General features: G+C 37.7%; 1 protein-coding gene across 5 annotated transcripts in view; it reads right to left on the reverse strand.

Moving 5' to 3' along the window:
- Nucleotides 1-2,074: 2,074 nt before the first annotated feature.
- Nucleotides 2,075-18,345, reverse strand: part of LOC108567427 (paired box protein Pax-5) — a 30,395-nt gene continuing 14,124 nt past the window's right edge. Inside the window, exons 4-10 of one of the 5 annotated variants that reach the window (XM_017927914.1) lie at nt 11,090-11,355; nt 5,532-5,617; nt 5,240-5,456; nt 4,993-5,091; nt 3,787-4,002; nt 3,536-3,646; nt 2,075-2,591 (exon numbers count right to left, since the gene is read on the reverse strand). In XM_017927914.1, coding sequence (XP_017783403.1) covers nt 2,368-2,591; nt 3,536-3,646; nt 3,787-4,002; nt 4,993-5,091; nt 5,240-5,456; nt 5,532-5,617; nt 11,090-11,355 — 1,219 coding nt within the window. In that variant the 3' untranslated portion in view covers nt 2,075-2,367. Of the gene's footprint in view, nt 2,592-3,524; nt 3,647-3,786; nt 4,003-4,992; nt 5,098-5,239; nt 5,457-5,531; nt 5,618-11,089; nt 11,356-18,345 lie in introns of all 5 variants that reach the window. The other 4 variants (XM_017927904.1, XM_017927896.1, XM_017927922.1 and 1 more) reach the window with 4 other exon arrangements.

Genomic DNA, 18,345 nt, shown 5'->3' on the forward strand with positions numbered 1-18,345 from the left:
GTGGCTATACAACAGATTTCTCATATGACTTGGTCCCCCTGGTTGCGATGGCACGCCTCTACGCAGCGTCTTTGGTCCCCAGGTCAGAGAACCGCTCTTTGAGTTTGGTAAGATGAAATTAGTAAAATTTCCCTATTACCCAAAAAAAAATAATTTTTACCCCATTTTCGGTAATTTACCCCGGTTCCCCGACCGCTGCTTTAGACGGTGAATATTTAGGTTATGTTTGGTTGTATTGCTTTCCATTGCTTTCGTTTGAATTAAGGTTCCATAGAGACCACTGAAGATGGCGCCACTCGATTTTCAAATTTGCGAGGGCACGCCTCCACACATCGTGTTTGGTCCCCTGTATACCACTGCGCGTGCGTGTGTTTTATATATATATTTTATTTACGGTTGGTATAGGAAAGGTCTTGATTCGTTGTAGTGGCAGCACTTCCATGGCTTCCATTTTTATTCCCCTAGCGACCATTGAATTAACTAGCAACTGAAGTTCCTCTGGAACCTATTACCTTTCCTATCAGATTTGTATGATAATGACTAACAAAATAATTTGAGAAGAATTAGTTTAGTGACATCTAACCCGAATCGGTTTAGTTTGACGTAAAGGAAACAATTCTGATAGATCAAATGTTGAACGACAAAGTCGAATACAAAATTTTCAAAATTTTAGTAGAATAAAGGATATAGATGCTCTATTATTACAAGCTAGAGAATACAAAGCGATTTCCAAATGAAAATATTATCTAAATACTAATAAAGGCTGGATACACACATGTGATTGTGAACTTTCCTATTATTTCTTAAGATATAGGAAAAAATAATTGAAAATATATAGAATTGGAATTGGTTTATATGTAATGTTTCTGCTATATATTTATTTCTAGGAATTGGGAAAAAAAAATTGAAAAGAAGAGAATCAAAACAAAAACAAATATATTATTCTTTTTTTTTTTCATTTAAGTTTCAGATTCAAATTTGATACTTTCATTTTTATTTTAACTAATGTATAAACTGCCTACGAGCTATGAGTGAATGTGACAGGTTTTGTTTATTCCTGGGTTGAGGAGTTCGGGCGGTGTATGGATGCGAGTTGATTGGTTACGGAGGAGGGCTTCGGAGGGAGGGGCGTGGCAAGAAGGGCCGAGTACAGAGGGCCTATCACATTGTACAATTATAACATATACATAATAATACTTACAATACCGTGACAGCTTTGATAAGTCGGCCGTCTCTTTGGTATATTTTATTACACATTTTACAGAATTCCTCGCAAATTTCAATAAAATAAACGAACAAAGAAATAAACAAACAGAGATTAAAAAAAAAGGAAATAAATGTAATGTAATAATCGATTAGTCATAATGATAATAATAATTGTAATAATAATAATACTCTTTTATTCTCTCGCGCACGCAAATTTTCTCAAATATAATTTATATCCATAATGTTTTTGTTTTTTTCTTTCCGTTCGCTTGTGTGTCCAAATAAATTAATTATAATAATCATTTACATAATGCTCAAGAACGGAGGGACACTTCGTGCCCATCGCGTTTTACAAATTCGAAAATAAAATCTCGGATAGTTTATTTTATTATTTACACGCTATTTGTGATCCACCGAAAATATAAACTTTGCTTCTGCTTTGTTTGATGTGAACATATTTGCAATAAATACGAAAAGTAAGTATGTTTCATCTGTGACTAGTTTACAGATTGTTTCTCTCATGTCGAATGTCGTTTCGCATCTTCCGTTTTGATCGTCAATGCTGCTGAAGAAGTAAACATAAGTTTCCATTTCTTTACAAAATAATAATAATAATTATGAATAATGATAACAAAAAAACACATATATAATATTAATAGTAATAATATAAAATAATAATAGAAATTGTATCGTGCACTATATAAAACTTATTAAATAGAAATTTTAAATCGTATTTCATTTTCTTTGGTGTGGCTTAATAAGAAATTATATAAAAAAAACTAAAGTATATATATATAATATGTATGTATAAAAAAAGAGGTTTTCTTTCAATAAATAGTGAATGTTTATTCTTTTCTTTCTTTTAAAGTAAAGTTTTCGAAGCAAATAATGAGACCATTCAAATTTTAAATTTAAAATCGGCGAGCTTCACTTGTTTTCTGTAGTAGTACATATATAATTTATGTGAGGGGCGTGGTACGATCATTTACTTCTTTTTGTAATCGTTTTTTTTAATTTTTTTACAAAGATTCGGGGAGTTTCGAAAATCATGCAAACTATCATTGTATTCCTTAAATCTATACAGTATCTATACATAGCAATATAGTCCATAGATTTGTGTCACTCTCAGTTTGTTTTCACACGAATTTGGCTTTTGGCTCTTTAGCATAGGTTGTTCAGATCACTGGCGAAGATCACTGTTTCCTCGGATTTCAGGCACGCACTTCCGCTCTCTGTCGGCGAGTTGGCGGAGGCCAGAGAGTTTGCCCTTGTTGCCGCAAGGGGCGATCTGCTGTTCTCTTCTGGCGTTGCGACGCTACTTCCGTTTAGATTTGCGACTGAACTGTTCATCGGCACCTCGTTGTTCGTATAGTAATAAGCGGAATCTACAGGAAAGAATAAAAAAATGCAATTAGCACATACGCATATGTTAAGAATATAAATTACATTTACTCATCGCCAATTTATATAACCATGTGATTTAAAACTTTAATTATCAGAAGACGTTAAACATGGCTTTTTCATTTTAAACTTGAACCTCTTAATACATATATTTCGGACTATAAGATGATTTATTTTATAAATATATTTTTTTTTTCTAATAATTGTATCATTCATTTAGAGTGTATCCTATAGTCCTATTTTATCATCCCAAAAATAATTATTATGTAAAAATACGAGGACAGATCAAAATATTTCTAAAACGAAACAAGATAAGAATTGAATAACCTCTCGAAATATCAAATGATTACTCAATATAATATATTAATAATTATTTAATCGAAATTTTTGATAATGAGATTTTATTGGCTTAGATTTTCAAATAATGAAGTCTAATAATGAATAAAATGTTATATTTCTCCATTTTTCAATTTGTACATAATGAAAGTTATTAAACAGAAATTCGGGATTGCATTTTAGATTAATGAAAATAATTATAGAGAAAACTCATGGCTCGGGTGTTAAGGAACTACGGTTTTGTTTCACATTTGAACATTGAGAATAAATGGTTTTTCTATTTAATTAATGGTAATCTCTTTATGTCTATCACATTTATATATGATTGATTAATATCAATCGTATTCAACTATATTTGGATATGTTATATTAATTGATTGGTTTGTTTAAGAAACTTTTAGATCCATCCTCGCCACTTATATACACAGTTAGTAATATTAACTAACGTATTTCAACTTTATATTTCTTTTAATTATTGAATTAGGGGAATCTGGTTAAAATTGAATGGGATTTCTTATTTGAGAATTAGTCAGGATATTTGGGAGGTGTTAATTTTTAAGGCAGGCGACGAATATACTCACTGTTTACTTACTGAGCAACCCGCTGGACGCGCTTCCGTATCCGTAGGTACCGTAAGCCGCTCCGTACTGACTGTAAGCCGTGCTGTATGCGTAATCCGATCCTGGTACTACCGTACTACCTGCTGAAACAGAAGGAGAAAAAAAAGTGGGTATTAGTTGTTTGTTTCTAAAAACAGGAAACTCTTCTGTTGCAATATTATAGAGCTACGTGCAATGTCTTCGGCCTCTTAAATTTTCGATGCATTTGGCAACGGATCAGTACCTGAGGTGTAACCAAAACTAGGTAACATTGTGGAGTAATGTTGAGAGGCGCCATTGGATGGCTGCAGTACGGTAAGGGCGGCGGGATCCGGTGATCCGGTGTGCGACGTCGGCTGACTTCCGGGTTCGGCCGGAAGTGCGAGCGGCAGTCCGGGGGATGCCCCGTCGACGGCCGAACCCAATCCTACCACGCCACTGTACGGAGAACTAGTCTCAGCTATTGGTTTTTGATCAAAATCATGCAGGCGCAAGCACACAACCAAAAACAAACAAAAAGAAAAGAGAACACAAAAATTAGCAAAATAAAATCAAATCATAAATACAACAATAATAATAATAATAATAATAATAATAAGGAAAACAATAATAAGAATAACAGGAATAACATGTCCAATAATGACATTCATGGGTTTGCAAATTGAGGCGGTATTATAATGTGAGAACTACGTTTTCGAAGGAAGAAGGACAGATGCTAGATTGGAGCCAATGAGACGGTTTAATTACGTAAGTCAATGCCAAATGATGCAACGCGTGCGCCTCACACAATGGGGCCCATTACACATGCGAAACGCCGCCATTGTGTTTGACAAACGAAAATTATTATAAATGCTGCGTGGAATTAAACGTGACCTAACCGAAACAACTAAAAATCGGTTAGCTAAGTCATATTAGCTACAATCTGATATAGGATAGAACTAAGGATCACAGGGTTTATCAAAAATATTCTGAATTGTAGACGTACACATATATTGATTTTTTTTTATCATATATGAATGATACTTCAGAAAATATTATTCAAAATACTATGAAATACTTTTATTTTAAAATTTCTTTTTGAATGAAGAATTATTTATATTTTCATATGATCTGTCTACACTTAATTTACTTAAAAAATGTAATTCACTTATGTGCAAACAGATTTTTATTCATTTCATTCATTTAGATGTTGGTGTTAGAAAATTAAATGTAAGCAAAAATTAGCGAGGAATGGTGCAAACGGGTTTCAATTGGTGCTCTGCTCTACAGTGACGTAATAAGATGTGATTTAGTGATTTCTAAAAGATATCTAACCGAATGATAAACAAATCCGAGATGCAAACTGTATATAATAGAGCAGTTGCATAAGATGTGTTTATGTCGGTGGGTCAGATAGAGTCCCAATGGGATGGATATCGAATATATCGTAGGTCCCCAACACCGTCCTTACCTGTGTGATAGGGCGACAAGGCGGGCTCTAAGATTCGCGTCGATTCGATTTTCATTTCGTGCATAGTGATTGGGGCTAAGGGCGTTAGCGAGCCGTTTCCTAAATCAGCAAACGCAAAATACAAACATAAAAAATAAAACGCAAAACGAACAAAACTTATTCTATGTGTTACGTATGTTTTTTTAAAGGGAGTATGCTATGTAACAGAAGCGGGAATGGAGAAAGCTTATCATGTTTAGTAACTTACCAAGTGATCCTGTGAGAGGCGGTGTGTAGAGATTCGCCTGAGAAGTGGCTTGGCTCATGGTGTTGATGGTGTCGTAGAGGTCTGCGGCGGAACTCGCGACGCCTGGGAAGGTACTGTGCGTGTCGTAATATCCGGTTTGTCCCGGCTGGTTTCCGGTTCCGCCCAATTCCGACAGTAGCTTGTGCTCATCTTTGATACTCCATTTACTGGACCACAGCTATATACACAGATAGAGAGAGGAACAGATTAAAAAATCCCGAACACCAGCAACGGTCGAAAACAATGCACTTACATTCGAGTAGAGCTGATCACCATTGTATTGCGATCTTTGCCTTTTCAGGTCATCCTCCGGATGTCCGTTGATATCTCTGTTTTCATCTGCAAACAACGACAATGAAATTACGTTAGTTTTTTTTTATTTGCGAAATTTTTATTTCCATTAATCCCGAATTAATGGCGAACAGGAAACGGTTTCGGGGCAAACTGGTCTCAAGATCGAACAAAGTGGACACTGTCCACTAAATCATGTCGCATGATGAATGCCGAAAGCCATTATTGTGCGAGGATGATACTACATAAAATCCGCCGAATGTTGTTTACGTTGGCCGCATTGTCTCGGCCGTGATTAATCTGCGCGATTATTTCGAGTCGCAATTACCGAAATTAATTTTCCGAACCGGTTAAGGAGAGGAAGCCAAGATGTGACCGGAACCCGTCGAGGAAGGACAACGGAAACAATGGTCCTCTTCGCTCCTTCCCTCCTCCTTCCAAGACAAGACGACGACGATGATTTATTGCGTTCGCGTTTTGTATTGTTTAATTAATTCGCCGTCTCCCGGCGGACGCCGCACAACGAATAAAATCCCCCAGGAACGGCCAACCACCCCCAAACCCCTTAGACCAGAGAGTGGACTCTGCATTCTCTATTCTCATTATTATCTCGGAGCGGACATACAAAATCATCCCCTGATGGATGACGCGACGATTGTCCTTTCCTTTCGGGTAACTTCCATCCAACCCGCTGTCCGCCCACCCTCGTCCCGTCCAGAAAGACATTTCACTTTAATAAATACATGCTCTTCAAGCAAACAACCAACTTACCAACTATAATCCGACCCCATCAGTTTAACTCTTCGTACAATTCTCATCGCACAAACTGACTCTTCACAACAACAATGCTCAAAATCCCTTGAAGACTACGAACTTACTGTATTCAATAAACTAACAGCTCTATCCTAGAAACCTTACATACATGATTATTCAGAAAAAAGGTCTTCTTTTATTAAACATCTCGTATCAAAATATATTAACTGGTACCTTTAACCTTACATATAAATCCAATATATAATTCCTATTATTTTTTGGAAATATGTTGAACATCACAATTATTATTTATATATTGTCTATAAACACAAAATAATTCCATACTTATACTAAATAATGCAAATTGATTAATATTTATTTAATTTAGGTCAAATAAAGTAAAAACTGTGTACACTCCAGCTCTCTCTAATCTCTCTCTCTTTTTCTTTTTGCGACTTTTTTTTTACGTGAATTTTGAATGGCAGTTTCTATTTTATTCCACGATTTTTTAATTTTATTTTGTATATTCCTGTATACTCGCGTTCGAATGCTGGTCTCTCTCTGTGTGTGTGTATATATATGCGATTGTGTGTGTGAGTATGTGCATTAATTGGATTAAAGCGATATTAGTTCGGTGGAAAACAAAAGGCTGGCGAATGATTTTAATTGGTTCCTGTCCGGTGGTGCCGCCGCCGCTGCCGCCCTCGGGCTTTTTATTCCCACAGGATCGATTCCAATCTATTGAGAGATCAAACCGTCCGTCTCTCATTTTAATCGAACGCAAATGGCGACCCTGGCATCGCCGCCGCCCAGCCACCTTGATCTGTTTGTGTTGAAATGACAAGCTCCGAAGTTAATATAAAAAATTAGATGAGAGCGAGAAAGAAAGAATGAGAGAGAGTGAAGAGATTATAGTAATAACATGTAATGAAATAAAAACGTTGGGACCGCACGAGGAGCGCCTCACCGCCCCCCGTGACATTTAAGAGGCCTTTGTGTATTGTAATACTTTCGCTTCTGCTTTATTTCATATTCGACTTTTCCACTCCCCTCGGCGCAATATAATAGTATAATAATTTTGCACCCCTAATCCATTACGTTACATCGGGACTCAGCTTTTTAACCCAAACAAATGGTAGCGGGTCCCCTCGGCTTCCGCAAATCCTAAATCAAGTGCTCCTTAATTATTTTAATACACTTTCAGACTTGCACCGGTGTTTCCCCAAAAATAAAATTCGCAAAGAATCATCTTTCCCGAAAGCAAGCGAAAGAAATAACAGCAACAACAAGAAAAAAAAGGAACAGAGAAACATAAAACGAGAACCAGCTTTTCTGCCGGGGAGTTCCATTAATAATGCATTAAACAAATCCGAAACTTCCCTATTTTATTTCGCCTCTTCTTATTTTTTGTGCTCCTTAAAGGGAGAATAAGGCGAAGGTTTGGGGGTAGATTTCGGTGCTAGACTCGAGTCGTTGAGTTTCCTTTCATTGTGTCGTTCGTGCCTCTGTTCAATGAAAGTATTCGTTTGGACGATTGGCTTTTTAGGGGTTGTGTTATTGCGATTATATTGACTGGTCCATGGGGGATGCACGCAAGGGGTGTCACATCCCTGCCTCCCTCTCTTCATCTCTCACTATATGTGCCTTTCTCTCTCTTTTCAATACTCAGAAGCATTTTCCGAATGCTCGGACACGATGCAAAATGAATCGTCTCCAAAGTCGAGTACATACGCATTCAGGCCGAAGCCGATTTTATCTCATTAATGGTTTTCAATGATAATAATAACAACTCTGGCGCTGTTGCAATTTAAATTATTCCCCAAAACGTAATGAATTTCGGCGATCAATAGGCTAAACCCCAATTGTTATTGGCTCGACCGGCATTAATTTCAATTATGATGTCCATTCAATTCGAGTGCAAACAACGATCACACTCGTCGTGAAAATAATACACATTTTAAAAGAACTAGGCTATTCATTGTTACCTTATATTTTCGACTGAGATTGTAAACTAGTAACTGGCTGAATAAAATATCATTCAAAATATCATTCAAAGAATACTTCTTTGGTTCAAATCTAATTGAATCAGATGTAATCTTGGATCTTGTTCTAAAACGTTCTAAAATTTAAGAACATTTTATAATATTAATATTTTGTAATAAAATATATAATTGAGTTATATGTTTTATTATTTATACTTGTTCTATATATTTTAAAGACTACTTTATGATATATAAAATTAGAGTGATAGAAAAAACATTTATTAAAGATAAACTAAAGGCAATATTTGCTACTTTTACCACAATAAGTTAATTTACTAAATATTTGAATAGTAAATAAATATTGGACAATAAACTATTAATTATTTAAACTTCTGAAACTGTTCGCTTTTAGTTGTAAACACTTTATGCATTGTTTTTAGTAACGAAATTCAACGAAGTGTGTTGAAGATGAATGCGTGAAAGTTTGTCGCGTGAAAAGTTAGTTTAAATAATGCCGCTAACGGTGTGTATGTATAGTTATATATATATAAAAAAGAAGTGCGAAGTCTGGCTGCAACAAACAAACGGTGTAGCTTCCTTGCCGACGAGAGGGGTGGTTTAAGGGATTTAAGGGCTTTTGTGTGTGCGAGTGTGATTTCATAGTAATAGACTTTTGAACAAGTCGAGAACACATGCACTATTATGAGACTTCACGGCCGGTGAGCAGAGCGCGGCGGCGACCCGCGGACCGTGAGATTTATAAATTTATATTTTGACAATTTCGTACAGCGATTTAGGAGGGACGTTATTTATGGCCTAAACCAACCCCGCATGGGGCTTAATAACTTATTTCAGGGGGATCGAAATAGGTTCCAGAATATACAAAATAAAAAAATAAATAAAAGAAGGATGGATAGATGAAAACAGATCGAATTACAATTGATGCAAGGTTAATATGGAGTTGATAATCCCCCATGATGATAGAATTTGATGAAGAACTAGGAAGATGATTTCATTAGCGATGAAAGACGCGGATCAATTGTTGGCGAGTGGTGATAATAACGAGGATGTTATCAAGGGAGGGAGAGTGAGTTTGGTGGTAGTGTCTAGGAGCTTTTAATGGTTGAATATATTCCGTTCTCGAACGGTTTACTTTGACAATACGCTCCGAGATGGGTGACTTTGCCCGACCGGAACTGAATTTCCGGAACTATAAATGTGCTCCGCTGCTGTTTCCACTCGCATCCACATATTTAGGGGTGCCCTCTCTCTCTCTTACTCTCCGCTTTTACCACCCACCCACTCTCACTAACTCGCTTACTCTCCATTCTATTCCATCTCATTCCTACTCTGTATTCCACCATTTCGTATTTCCACCAAATTCTATATCACATCATCATCATCAACAACAACAACAGCAACCTCGACCACTTCATCATAGTGTAATCGAATCACTCAATCCACTTCAACACACTTCTAAATCGAATTCATCTCAGTCACGAATATTTTAATACTGAAACCTGTTTAATACACAGCACACATTATTCTTCGTTGAACATTGCAACTGTCTCGCCATTTAGTATAACATCGTAACAGGATGATTGAAACTGTGCTATTATTTTTAAAACTATACAAATTCAATTGAAATAGAATATATTAAATTAATTAAATTTTATTTATTTTTATATTTTTGTTTTCAAACAATCTTCGCATTTTTGGTATTTTAAATCATCATATTTTACTTTTTTTATAAAATGAAATATTTTATAAAATTATCTTTTAATTTTGTATCAAAAAATTGTAGAGTGTAGCGATTTGTCAAATAAGTATTAATTATTAGTACAGTATTTTAATAATTTAATTGGTAAGTATTTTTTAAAATTATTAATTATTATAAATATGTATTTATTTCTGTAAATATTTGGAAATAATATAGTAGAATTTTGAAAATTGAGCAGGGTTTAGTAAAATGGCGGTTGGGAAAATGATGAAGCGTACGAAGGGGAGAGATGATATCTGTGAGCCGTCGCGGTCGTTGTTGTGCGGCAGCCTCTGCTTCTGCCGCCGCCGATGGCGTTATGAGCGTAAAACGAGGCCCCCGAGTGCGGCCCTCACGGCCTCCCTGACCAATCAGCGCGGATGCGGGTTATGAAGACATCACGCTCGTTGCTTAGCGACCGCAGCCTCCCCAAACCCAAACCAGCGTCCACCGCCGCCACCGCTGCCGCCCTCAAATGGGCACCCCCGCAGATTGTTGATGTTCGCAGCGGGGAAAACTAATGTTATAATGCCCCGGCGCATCCACACGCGAACGAGCGGAAGCGCAACGGGGACGAAGCGAACGAATAAAAATATAAAAGAAGAAGCAGAAGTGAAAGAAGGATGAAATGAACAGAACTGAACTGAAATAGAAGGAAAACGCAGAAACGAAAGGAAACTTAAAGAGGTGGCTGAAAATAGAGGATCGCTGAAAAGCGGCGGAGCATACGTTGCAGGCACGAAACTATTATTATAACTATTTTACAGATGGCCGTTTCCTCCTGTGCGCGGCTTTTGCGGGGGCGGCAATTAGCCGACTAATTCCGGTGATTAGCCGACGGACGGGGCTGAGCGATGGCGGCACTCGCCGCTAATTTACCTCAAACGCACACATAATGGGCTACACTATCTTCAATCGGCTCACCGGAACGACAGAGATCTGGATTAGATTCGGACCAAATCGAAGTTGAAGCCCAAATTAAACAGCCGGCAAATATAGATTGTAGGAGGATGTTTGTTAGCTTACCGTGATCTTCGATTCGTTTCCTCTTGATGCTATTTCCGTTGGGGTCGTGTTGCAGTCCCAGGATGCCGTTGATGCTGTATGCTCCTGACCTGGGTTCGGTGAGTTGGGTGGCGGGAGCGTGGGCTATGACGGAGACGGGACCACCGCCTCCGCCTCCTCCGCCGCCCGCGTTTCCGGTTCCGGTGTTTCCACCAGGTCCGGTCCCGCCGCTTGTCGCTATTTGGTGAGCATGTTTCGCCTTTTCTGCCGCCTTATTCCTCACGATCCTATAATCGGACAATAAAGAAACAGAAACACATTATATTAGCAATCACCATTAAATCACATCAACTTAATAATTTTCGAATTGCTAGTGAAAAGGGGAGGAGGAGGGTTACGCCTGAACCTTCCTGCCCCGGGACAGAAATGACATAAAGGACCGGACAATAGTTTTGACACTTCAATACGGCAAATATTTAACGGCACCCTCTCGCTCACTCTTTCTGTCTGTCTGGCTTTAGGTAGTACTACCTTTTATACACCGGTTTCATACAAAGCAGCTGGTTTGTTGTTGTTGTATCATTCGCAGCACAATGCCGTAGCACTCGCTCTCTTGCACTCACTCATTCCGTTGTGTTATTGAGCAGTCTATTAAATAGACTCCCTGGCCATTATTCCCAAGCCAGAAGTGGCTCTCCTCTACTTCATTAAAATGTTTATGCCATAAACGCACTTCAAAGCTACCTCTCGGCGGGGCGTCCCCCCGGTTACCACTCACACTCTTTCTCTCTTTCAACATTGACACCAGAAAAAGGAAGAGCTGCAGTTGTCAACCACTTCCGAAATCGAAGGGAATAAATACCGACCATTGCATGTGGGAAAAGCAGAAATTTCAACATCGAACAGTTGTTCTCGCTTATCTGAGCTGGTTTAGTAGCCCTGTTTGGGCTCTTTTTATCGGCCGCTGCATAAACAGAAACAACAAGTGATCTGCAAACATTCCCGCTCCGCGTAATTGGATTATAATAATTTTCGAAATTAAATATCCATAGATAAATGCGTGGCTTTATTGCTATAATCCTCAATATGGCCTATATCTAATAAATGATTTATTTCTGCTCTTGTTGACAGGAGAACACTATCACAGCTCATATTACTTCAATACAAAATATTACAACATTGTTTTAATGTCACAATTTTTATTTCATTTAAAGTAATTAATTTATTAGTACCCAATATTAGATTTATTTATTTTTGTTATGATATTTTCAATCTTATTTACAAGAGTGTTAAAATTTATTAATATAATAATTATCACAATTTGACTAACAATACAATTATAATTATTGTTTATTATTAAACTAATAAAATTAATTTGCAGTACTTAATAGGAAATGAAAATATATATATTTTTAAATTCTTTACAAAAGGTTGAAAATTAATTTTCGAGTTATTTACTTGTATCTCGGTTCGGTTCTGGTTATTGTGCTTTATGTGGTAGGCGGTGCGGTGCATAATGGAATTATGAAAACAAAGTGCGTACGTATTAATGAATAGCGAAAGGGGAAGCAAAGTATGCGAGTCGGTGAGAGGAAGAGACGGAAAAAGGAGATGCGATGAGAAAGGAAAAGGGAACGAGTGTGAGTGAGAAAGAGTGGTTTTATAAACACGTCGGCCGCCGCTGAAACTAATAAGTCTCATTGCAAATTAGATTACACCAGAACATCCAGAGCTTTGTGGCTCGCTAATACGGAGCAGAAAGCTCAGCGGCTCAGCTATGCAGTGGGCCTGGGGGCTTTGCAGGAGCCCCGATCCTTCGGCAGGATTAGCTGCACTCTACGGGCACTTAACTCCCTCTCTCTCGCTCATTCCCACATTCTCATTGCCTTTGCCTCTCTGTAATTGTTCCGCAAATTATATTTGTGGATACAACTATGAGATACACATACACACACACTCAAACATATACACAAAGCGATTCACCGCCTCCGCCGCCCCCCACGAAAACCCCCTGTGATCAAACTCTAACGAATGCAAATATGGTTATTTTGATGTACGTTTCCGATGTATGCGGGAGCTTTAAGCTCTCGGATTAGAGTGCAAATCCATCCACCGGAACGGACCGCGACCTCCGCCGCCGCAAAAGCCGCCGCAATTATTTTTTAAAAAGCTTCCCTCAAATCCACTTAAGTCCGCGAATTACTAATAACGCCTAATCAAAGATTGCTTTGAGAGTACGCCCCGTTCCCGTGTTATCCCCCTGGGATCCGCACTTTGTCCCCTATCAATTTTTCCTCATCTTTTTTTCTCTCGTTGCTTATGATGCTCGAGTGGTGACATTAGGAAGGAATGAATCAATTTGTGTAACAGATATCGGTGTGCGCATATGATTTCGTTTGTAGGCAGTATGTTCGTCCTTGCGCCCCTGGGGAGAGTGCGAAAAGAGGAGATTATCATCAGTCGAGTGGATCTTTTCATCGCGCTGCAATGGAGAGAGAACATACGGGCTTCCAACTAAACCAAACATACGGCGTTTCCATTCCGTTCCAATTGCCACCCGCCCCCAAGCTCCGACGACGATGCTCACATGCATAATTTTATGTCCAATTTCATTACCTAATCACAACAACAAACACAATCGAATCATTTGCGTCACACTTGACATTTCACTAGAAGAAAAGAAGCCCGAGGGGAGCGCCCATATGCGACAATTGATTATGATTTATTGCCCATCCAAAAGTCACAACATCTATGCATCCACTCATCGTTAATAATTAGTATAATTTCTCTAGTATTCCTATCTATAACAATAAGCAATATACATTATATATGAATAAAAAAGATTGTAAATAAAATAATAATTTCTGTAACAAGCAACATACATGAATAATTATTATTTTGAAAGTAAATTAATAAAACAAATTTTGGATGTTTATAATTCTGTTTACTCTTTAGTATAAATAATCGGTTTAGTTTATCTTTAGTATATGTATATTGCTGAATATATTTGTTGGAACAAACTGAAAGCCGTTTTTCATTTTGTTTTTTTTATTTGTTGGAAAGATCTCAAAACTACTAAAGGAACAGCATATTGGGCGAAGTTACAATGTTTTCGAGGCATAATAAATGTGCGCGAAATTGGACAAGAACCAATAATAAAAAATATCGGTAGTTGCATGTTTCGATGCTATTGAGAGGTTTTCTGTATTTAAAACTGGTTGAGTTTTAGGTGAGAACAAATTGAGCAGTAACGAAGTTCTTCAGAACCCGTATTCTATTTGGTCTGGTACGGTTTTTCCTCTCGCAAGTGCAGAAAAAGGATACAGCAGGAAAAAAAGCTTTTAAGGCCTGGCCGTCGTTTATCCTCCCTCTTTCTATCTCTCTCTTGCTCTACCGTTTGGAAGCATTAAAACTTGTGTGTGTGTGGGTTAACCTACATATAAGATTATGTTTTATCCTGGTTTCTGGCTTCGTTCTGGTGGTGGTGCCATTCGTTTTATTAGTCATCCTGCGGGAGAGGAAGGAAGAGGAGAAGGAGGCAGAGGAAGAAAAAAACTTTAAGATAATGACATTTCATGCTGGGGAGAGATCGTTAAGGGAAAAACAGTCGGAATCTCGGCCGTCGCCTAATTGCGAGACTGCGATAAAAACCATCGCACGCCGGGCCATTGTTTGTAGAGTAGTCTTCCGCCGTTTCTACTCGGCATGGCGTCATGTCCGTTTCCGGAACCGACGATCCATCATTTTTTGTCGCCGACGATGCTACACCGAAAAGCGACTCCGAATAGATGGAGAGAGAACGAAAACGGATAGAAAAAAAAAAACAAGAACCTCGTTTATTAACATAACTAATTTCACGCTTTTCTTAATCCGAGATTAATAATAATAATTCAAAAACGGCGACGGCGGGGGGTGGGGACAGCGAGCGAACAGATGAAAAAAAGAGGAATACGGAGTGAAAGAAGTGGATGGATGGATTCGGAAGCGGCTCGAATCGAAAATTCCAGCCTTCGGCCACGCGTCGTTACGGTCTCGGGAGCGGCACGTGGCATGCAAACCGACGACCATCGACACAGTGAATCCATCCATGGGTGGATAGGGCTCATACCACGTACGATCTGGGTCCTCTAATAACTTTATTTAAAAGCCGGCCGGAATTTATGTGGCCACGTGGCAACGCGATTCGCGATGCCATTCCCGCAGACACGTGGCCTGTAACCGCTGCCGCCGCCCCTGCTTCTCACAGCACAGCTCTGTCGCCCTCCCAATGCATTGGGAACCAATGTAAAAGAAAACCTCCAAGAAAGTGCACATCATCAGGGGATTATATTGGATTAATCGACTCTAGATTAAGTTTTCCTTTTAGTGCCGACGGGTTTGCCCCTGATAGACGTAACAATTCATTCAATAAGTTTCTATTATGGTATTTATATCACCATTATTTCAATTGCAATTAATTTCGTTTGTGGTGATGACAGTGTTCACTGGCGATCGAAATAATTGCGATGGGAACAGCTTAAAGCGTTGATCGGAAAATCGGAGCGAACGAAACAAATATCACATTCAGAATCATCGAACCTCCAATTAATCTTAAAAACAATTTCATTGTAGATACTATTATTTAGATAGAAGACTTATTTATAAGTTTTAACAATTGGATGTTCTATATTTTTTATTTGTATATACACAATTAGTTGATAAAGTGAAAGACGATTATACCATTTGGTTATCATTTTTTGTGAAAGTAATATGTAGAATTTGAATAACAAATTATATTGTTGTTATGAGTCAAACATTTAAGAATCACTAATCAGAAATTCCAATAAGATTAATATGATGGGTCTTGTTGACTTCTGGAATCATTTAAAAATTCCAGATATGTTAGATTCTAAAAGGGTTATAAAAATAAATTTGAAATTCAATATTGTATAGAAAGTAATGTAACATTTGAATAAACAGCTTGTTGAATTTATGTGTACTGAGAAAAAAAATGGGAATACGGTCGTACAAATAAAAGGAAGAAAAAAAATGGTGACATGAGAAAACCAAGAGGAAAATGAGAAAGAGGCAAGAAAGAAGAATCGATTCTGGTTCTCTGGATCTGAATTTGGAAGTGTGCGTGCATGGGTGTGTGTGTTTGTGTGAATGTAAATCTGCCAAAGTGGCCCAAACAAACAGTTCTTGTGGCATTTTGCGGCATCGGCGAGCAGAGCGGATATCGGTTTGAGCTCGATTTCACGAATCTGAGAGTCAGCCGAGCGTTCCGGAACCGGCTTTCTTCTCTTATTGATTTTCCCGGGGGGTGGGTGGCGGTTCTTCGGAGGGGTTTTCGGCCGCCCCCGGCTTCACCGCCGCCGCCTCCTCCAGCCACCTCTAACTCTCTCCGCACAGCCTCCTCCGCCATAACGGCCGTAGGGCCTCCGTCTCACTCGCGCGCCTCTTAAACAACAAAGACGTCGCGCCGCGACGCTGGTGTAAAATCGCCCACTTGATCGAAGCCGCACGGCCCACCCCCGCTTACTCGAGCGAATCCGCTGCTCCGATTGTGGAACCTTCATCTTCTCTCTCCGTCTCTTTATTGCGCCTCCGCTCGTCCTTTTATTTCTCCTCAATTTTTCTCGTTTTCGTGGGAAGACCTACCGACGGAAAGAAGAGGAATAGGGAGACAGAAAAAAGGACAAGAAAGGAGAAATAAAAATAAACGAAAAGAAAAAGGACGAAAGAGAGAAGGGGTCCCGCGAACGAGACCAGATCCTATCGGTAATTGCCCGATCAAAACTCGAACCCCGAAAATTGGGGAAGGAAGAAAATAACCTGGAATCGATATGCTAATTCGGGACCGAACTTCTCGATGCGAAACGCCTGGGATTATGCGATTTTTTCCTGCCTGTTTGCAACCCTCTTCATTTCCATTACAATACTGACACACCGCATATTTCACTCATAAACAAACCTGAACTTTTTTATTTGTAATATAGATTAATGACGTTTTCTCAATTAACGAAATATTTATCTAAATTATTAGCGCATTTACAATAACAAATAGAATTATTGTCAATAAATTTTCGAATAACACAAAGATATTTTAATCTATAAAAATATATACTATTTCGGGTAGAAAGATCTACAGTTTATATGCGTTTACAGCAGTTAACTTTGTGTTATTGTAATTATTATTGTAGGGAAATGTAAAATTAGTTTTTCTTTTTGTATTTTTGCAATATTAATATATACTTTTTTACATTATATTTAAGTAAAGGGTATTTTTTTAAAATTTAATACACAGAATGATTCATCGGATTTTACAACAGATTATTTAATAGCCAGTTTTACGTCCATAAAATAACTACCATTATCAACTTTCGAAAATGTAAAATCCTACACAACTGTTTGATTCTGCCCTTGTTCTATTCTCTTGAACACACTCACAAAAGGCCCGACATAAAAATGCCATTTTATATTCTCTTTCGATTACAAGTTTTTTTTTGTTGCGCAACAATAAATACGAGACTATCATTTGTTCGGTCATTCATTTTTTCCGCTTTTTATTGCGAAAAAATGCACGCCCCACTCGCACCCCTCTTTATTATTTACTTTTTCAGAGATTCGATTTTCGGAACGACTTCATTTGGTCATTGATAAAGGGTTGCTCACCCTTCGTACACTTTATTTTGTTAGCAGGTCTTCGATTATTTTTGGATAAAGAGTTTTCGCCACATTTTTTTCATGATTGCATTTACTACATTTAATTTTATATTGCAATAAATTTCTGAATTTTTATATGGTTTAAAGTGAATATTCCAACTTTTCAAATATATAAGAAATAGTCTAATTATAATATTATTTAACCAAATAATGAAATCTAACCTTGTTTATAGCATGAATCATTTATAACGTATATAACGGTATTTTAAATAGAGATTCTCTTTGAAAAATATTTGTTTTCAAATAAACACATAACTGAGTTACAAATTTTAATTATACGCTGAAAGAAAACTCTATTTAAGATTTATTGCTGTAATTTATATGTAGACCACACATGTAGTGCGTCTGTTCTTCAAGCCCAAATGTCGTGGTACGTCAATTACATATCGAAATTCGATAAACTTGTTGGTATAAAATATAATCCCAAGTCAACAATGTGCAAGTTAAAATACTGAAATATTTATTTCTATTTACTTCTAATTACAATTAAAAATAAGTACATTAAAAACTTTTAACGGCATTAAGGTACGATTAAGATTGAAACTTCTTAACAAATTGCAGTTTTTACTTCT

Source organism: Nicrophorus vespilloides, unplaced genomic scaffold (genome assembly GCF_001412225.1).
Source record: "Nicrophorus vespilloides isolate i.1.1-1 unplaced genomic scaffold, Nicve_v1.0, whole genome shotgun sequence".
NCBI lineage: Eukaryota > Metazoa > Arthropoda > Insecta > Coleoptera > Silphidae > Nicrophorus > Nicrophorus vespilloides.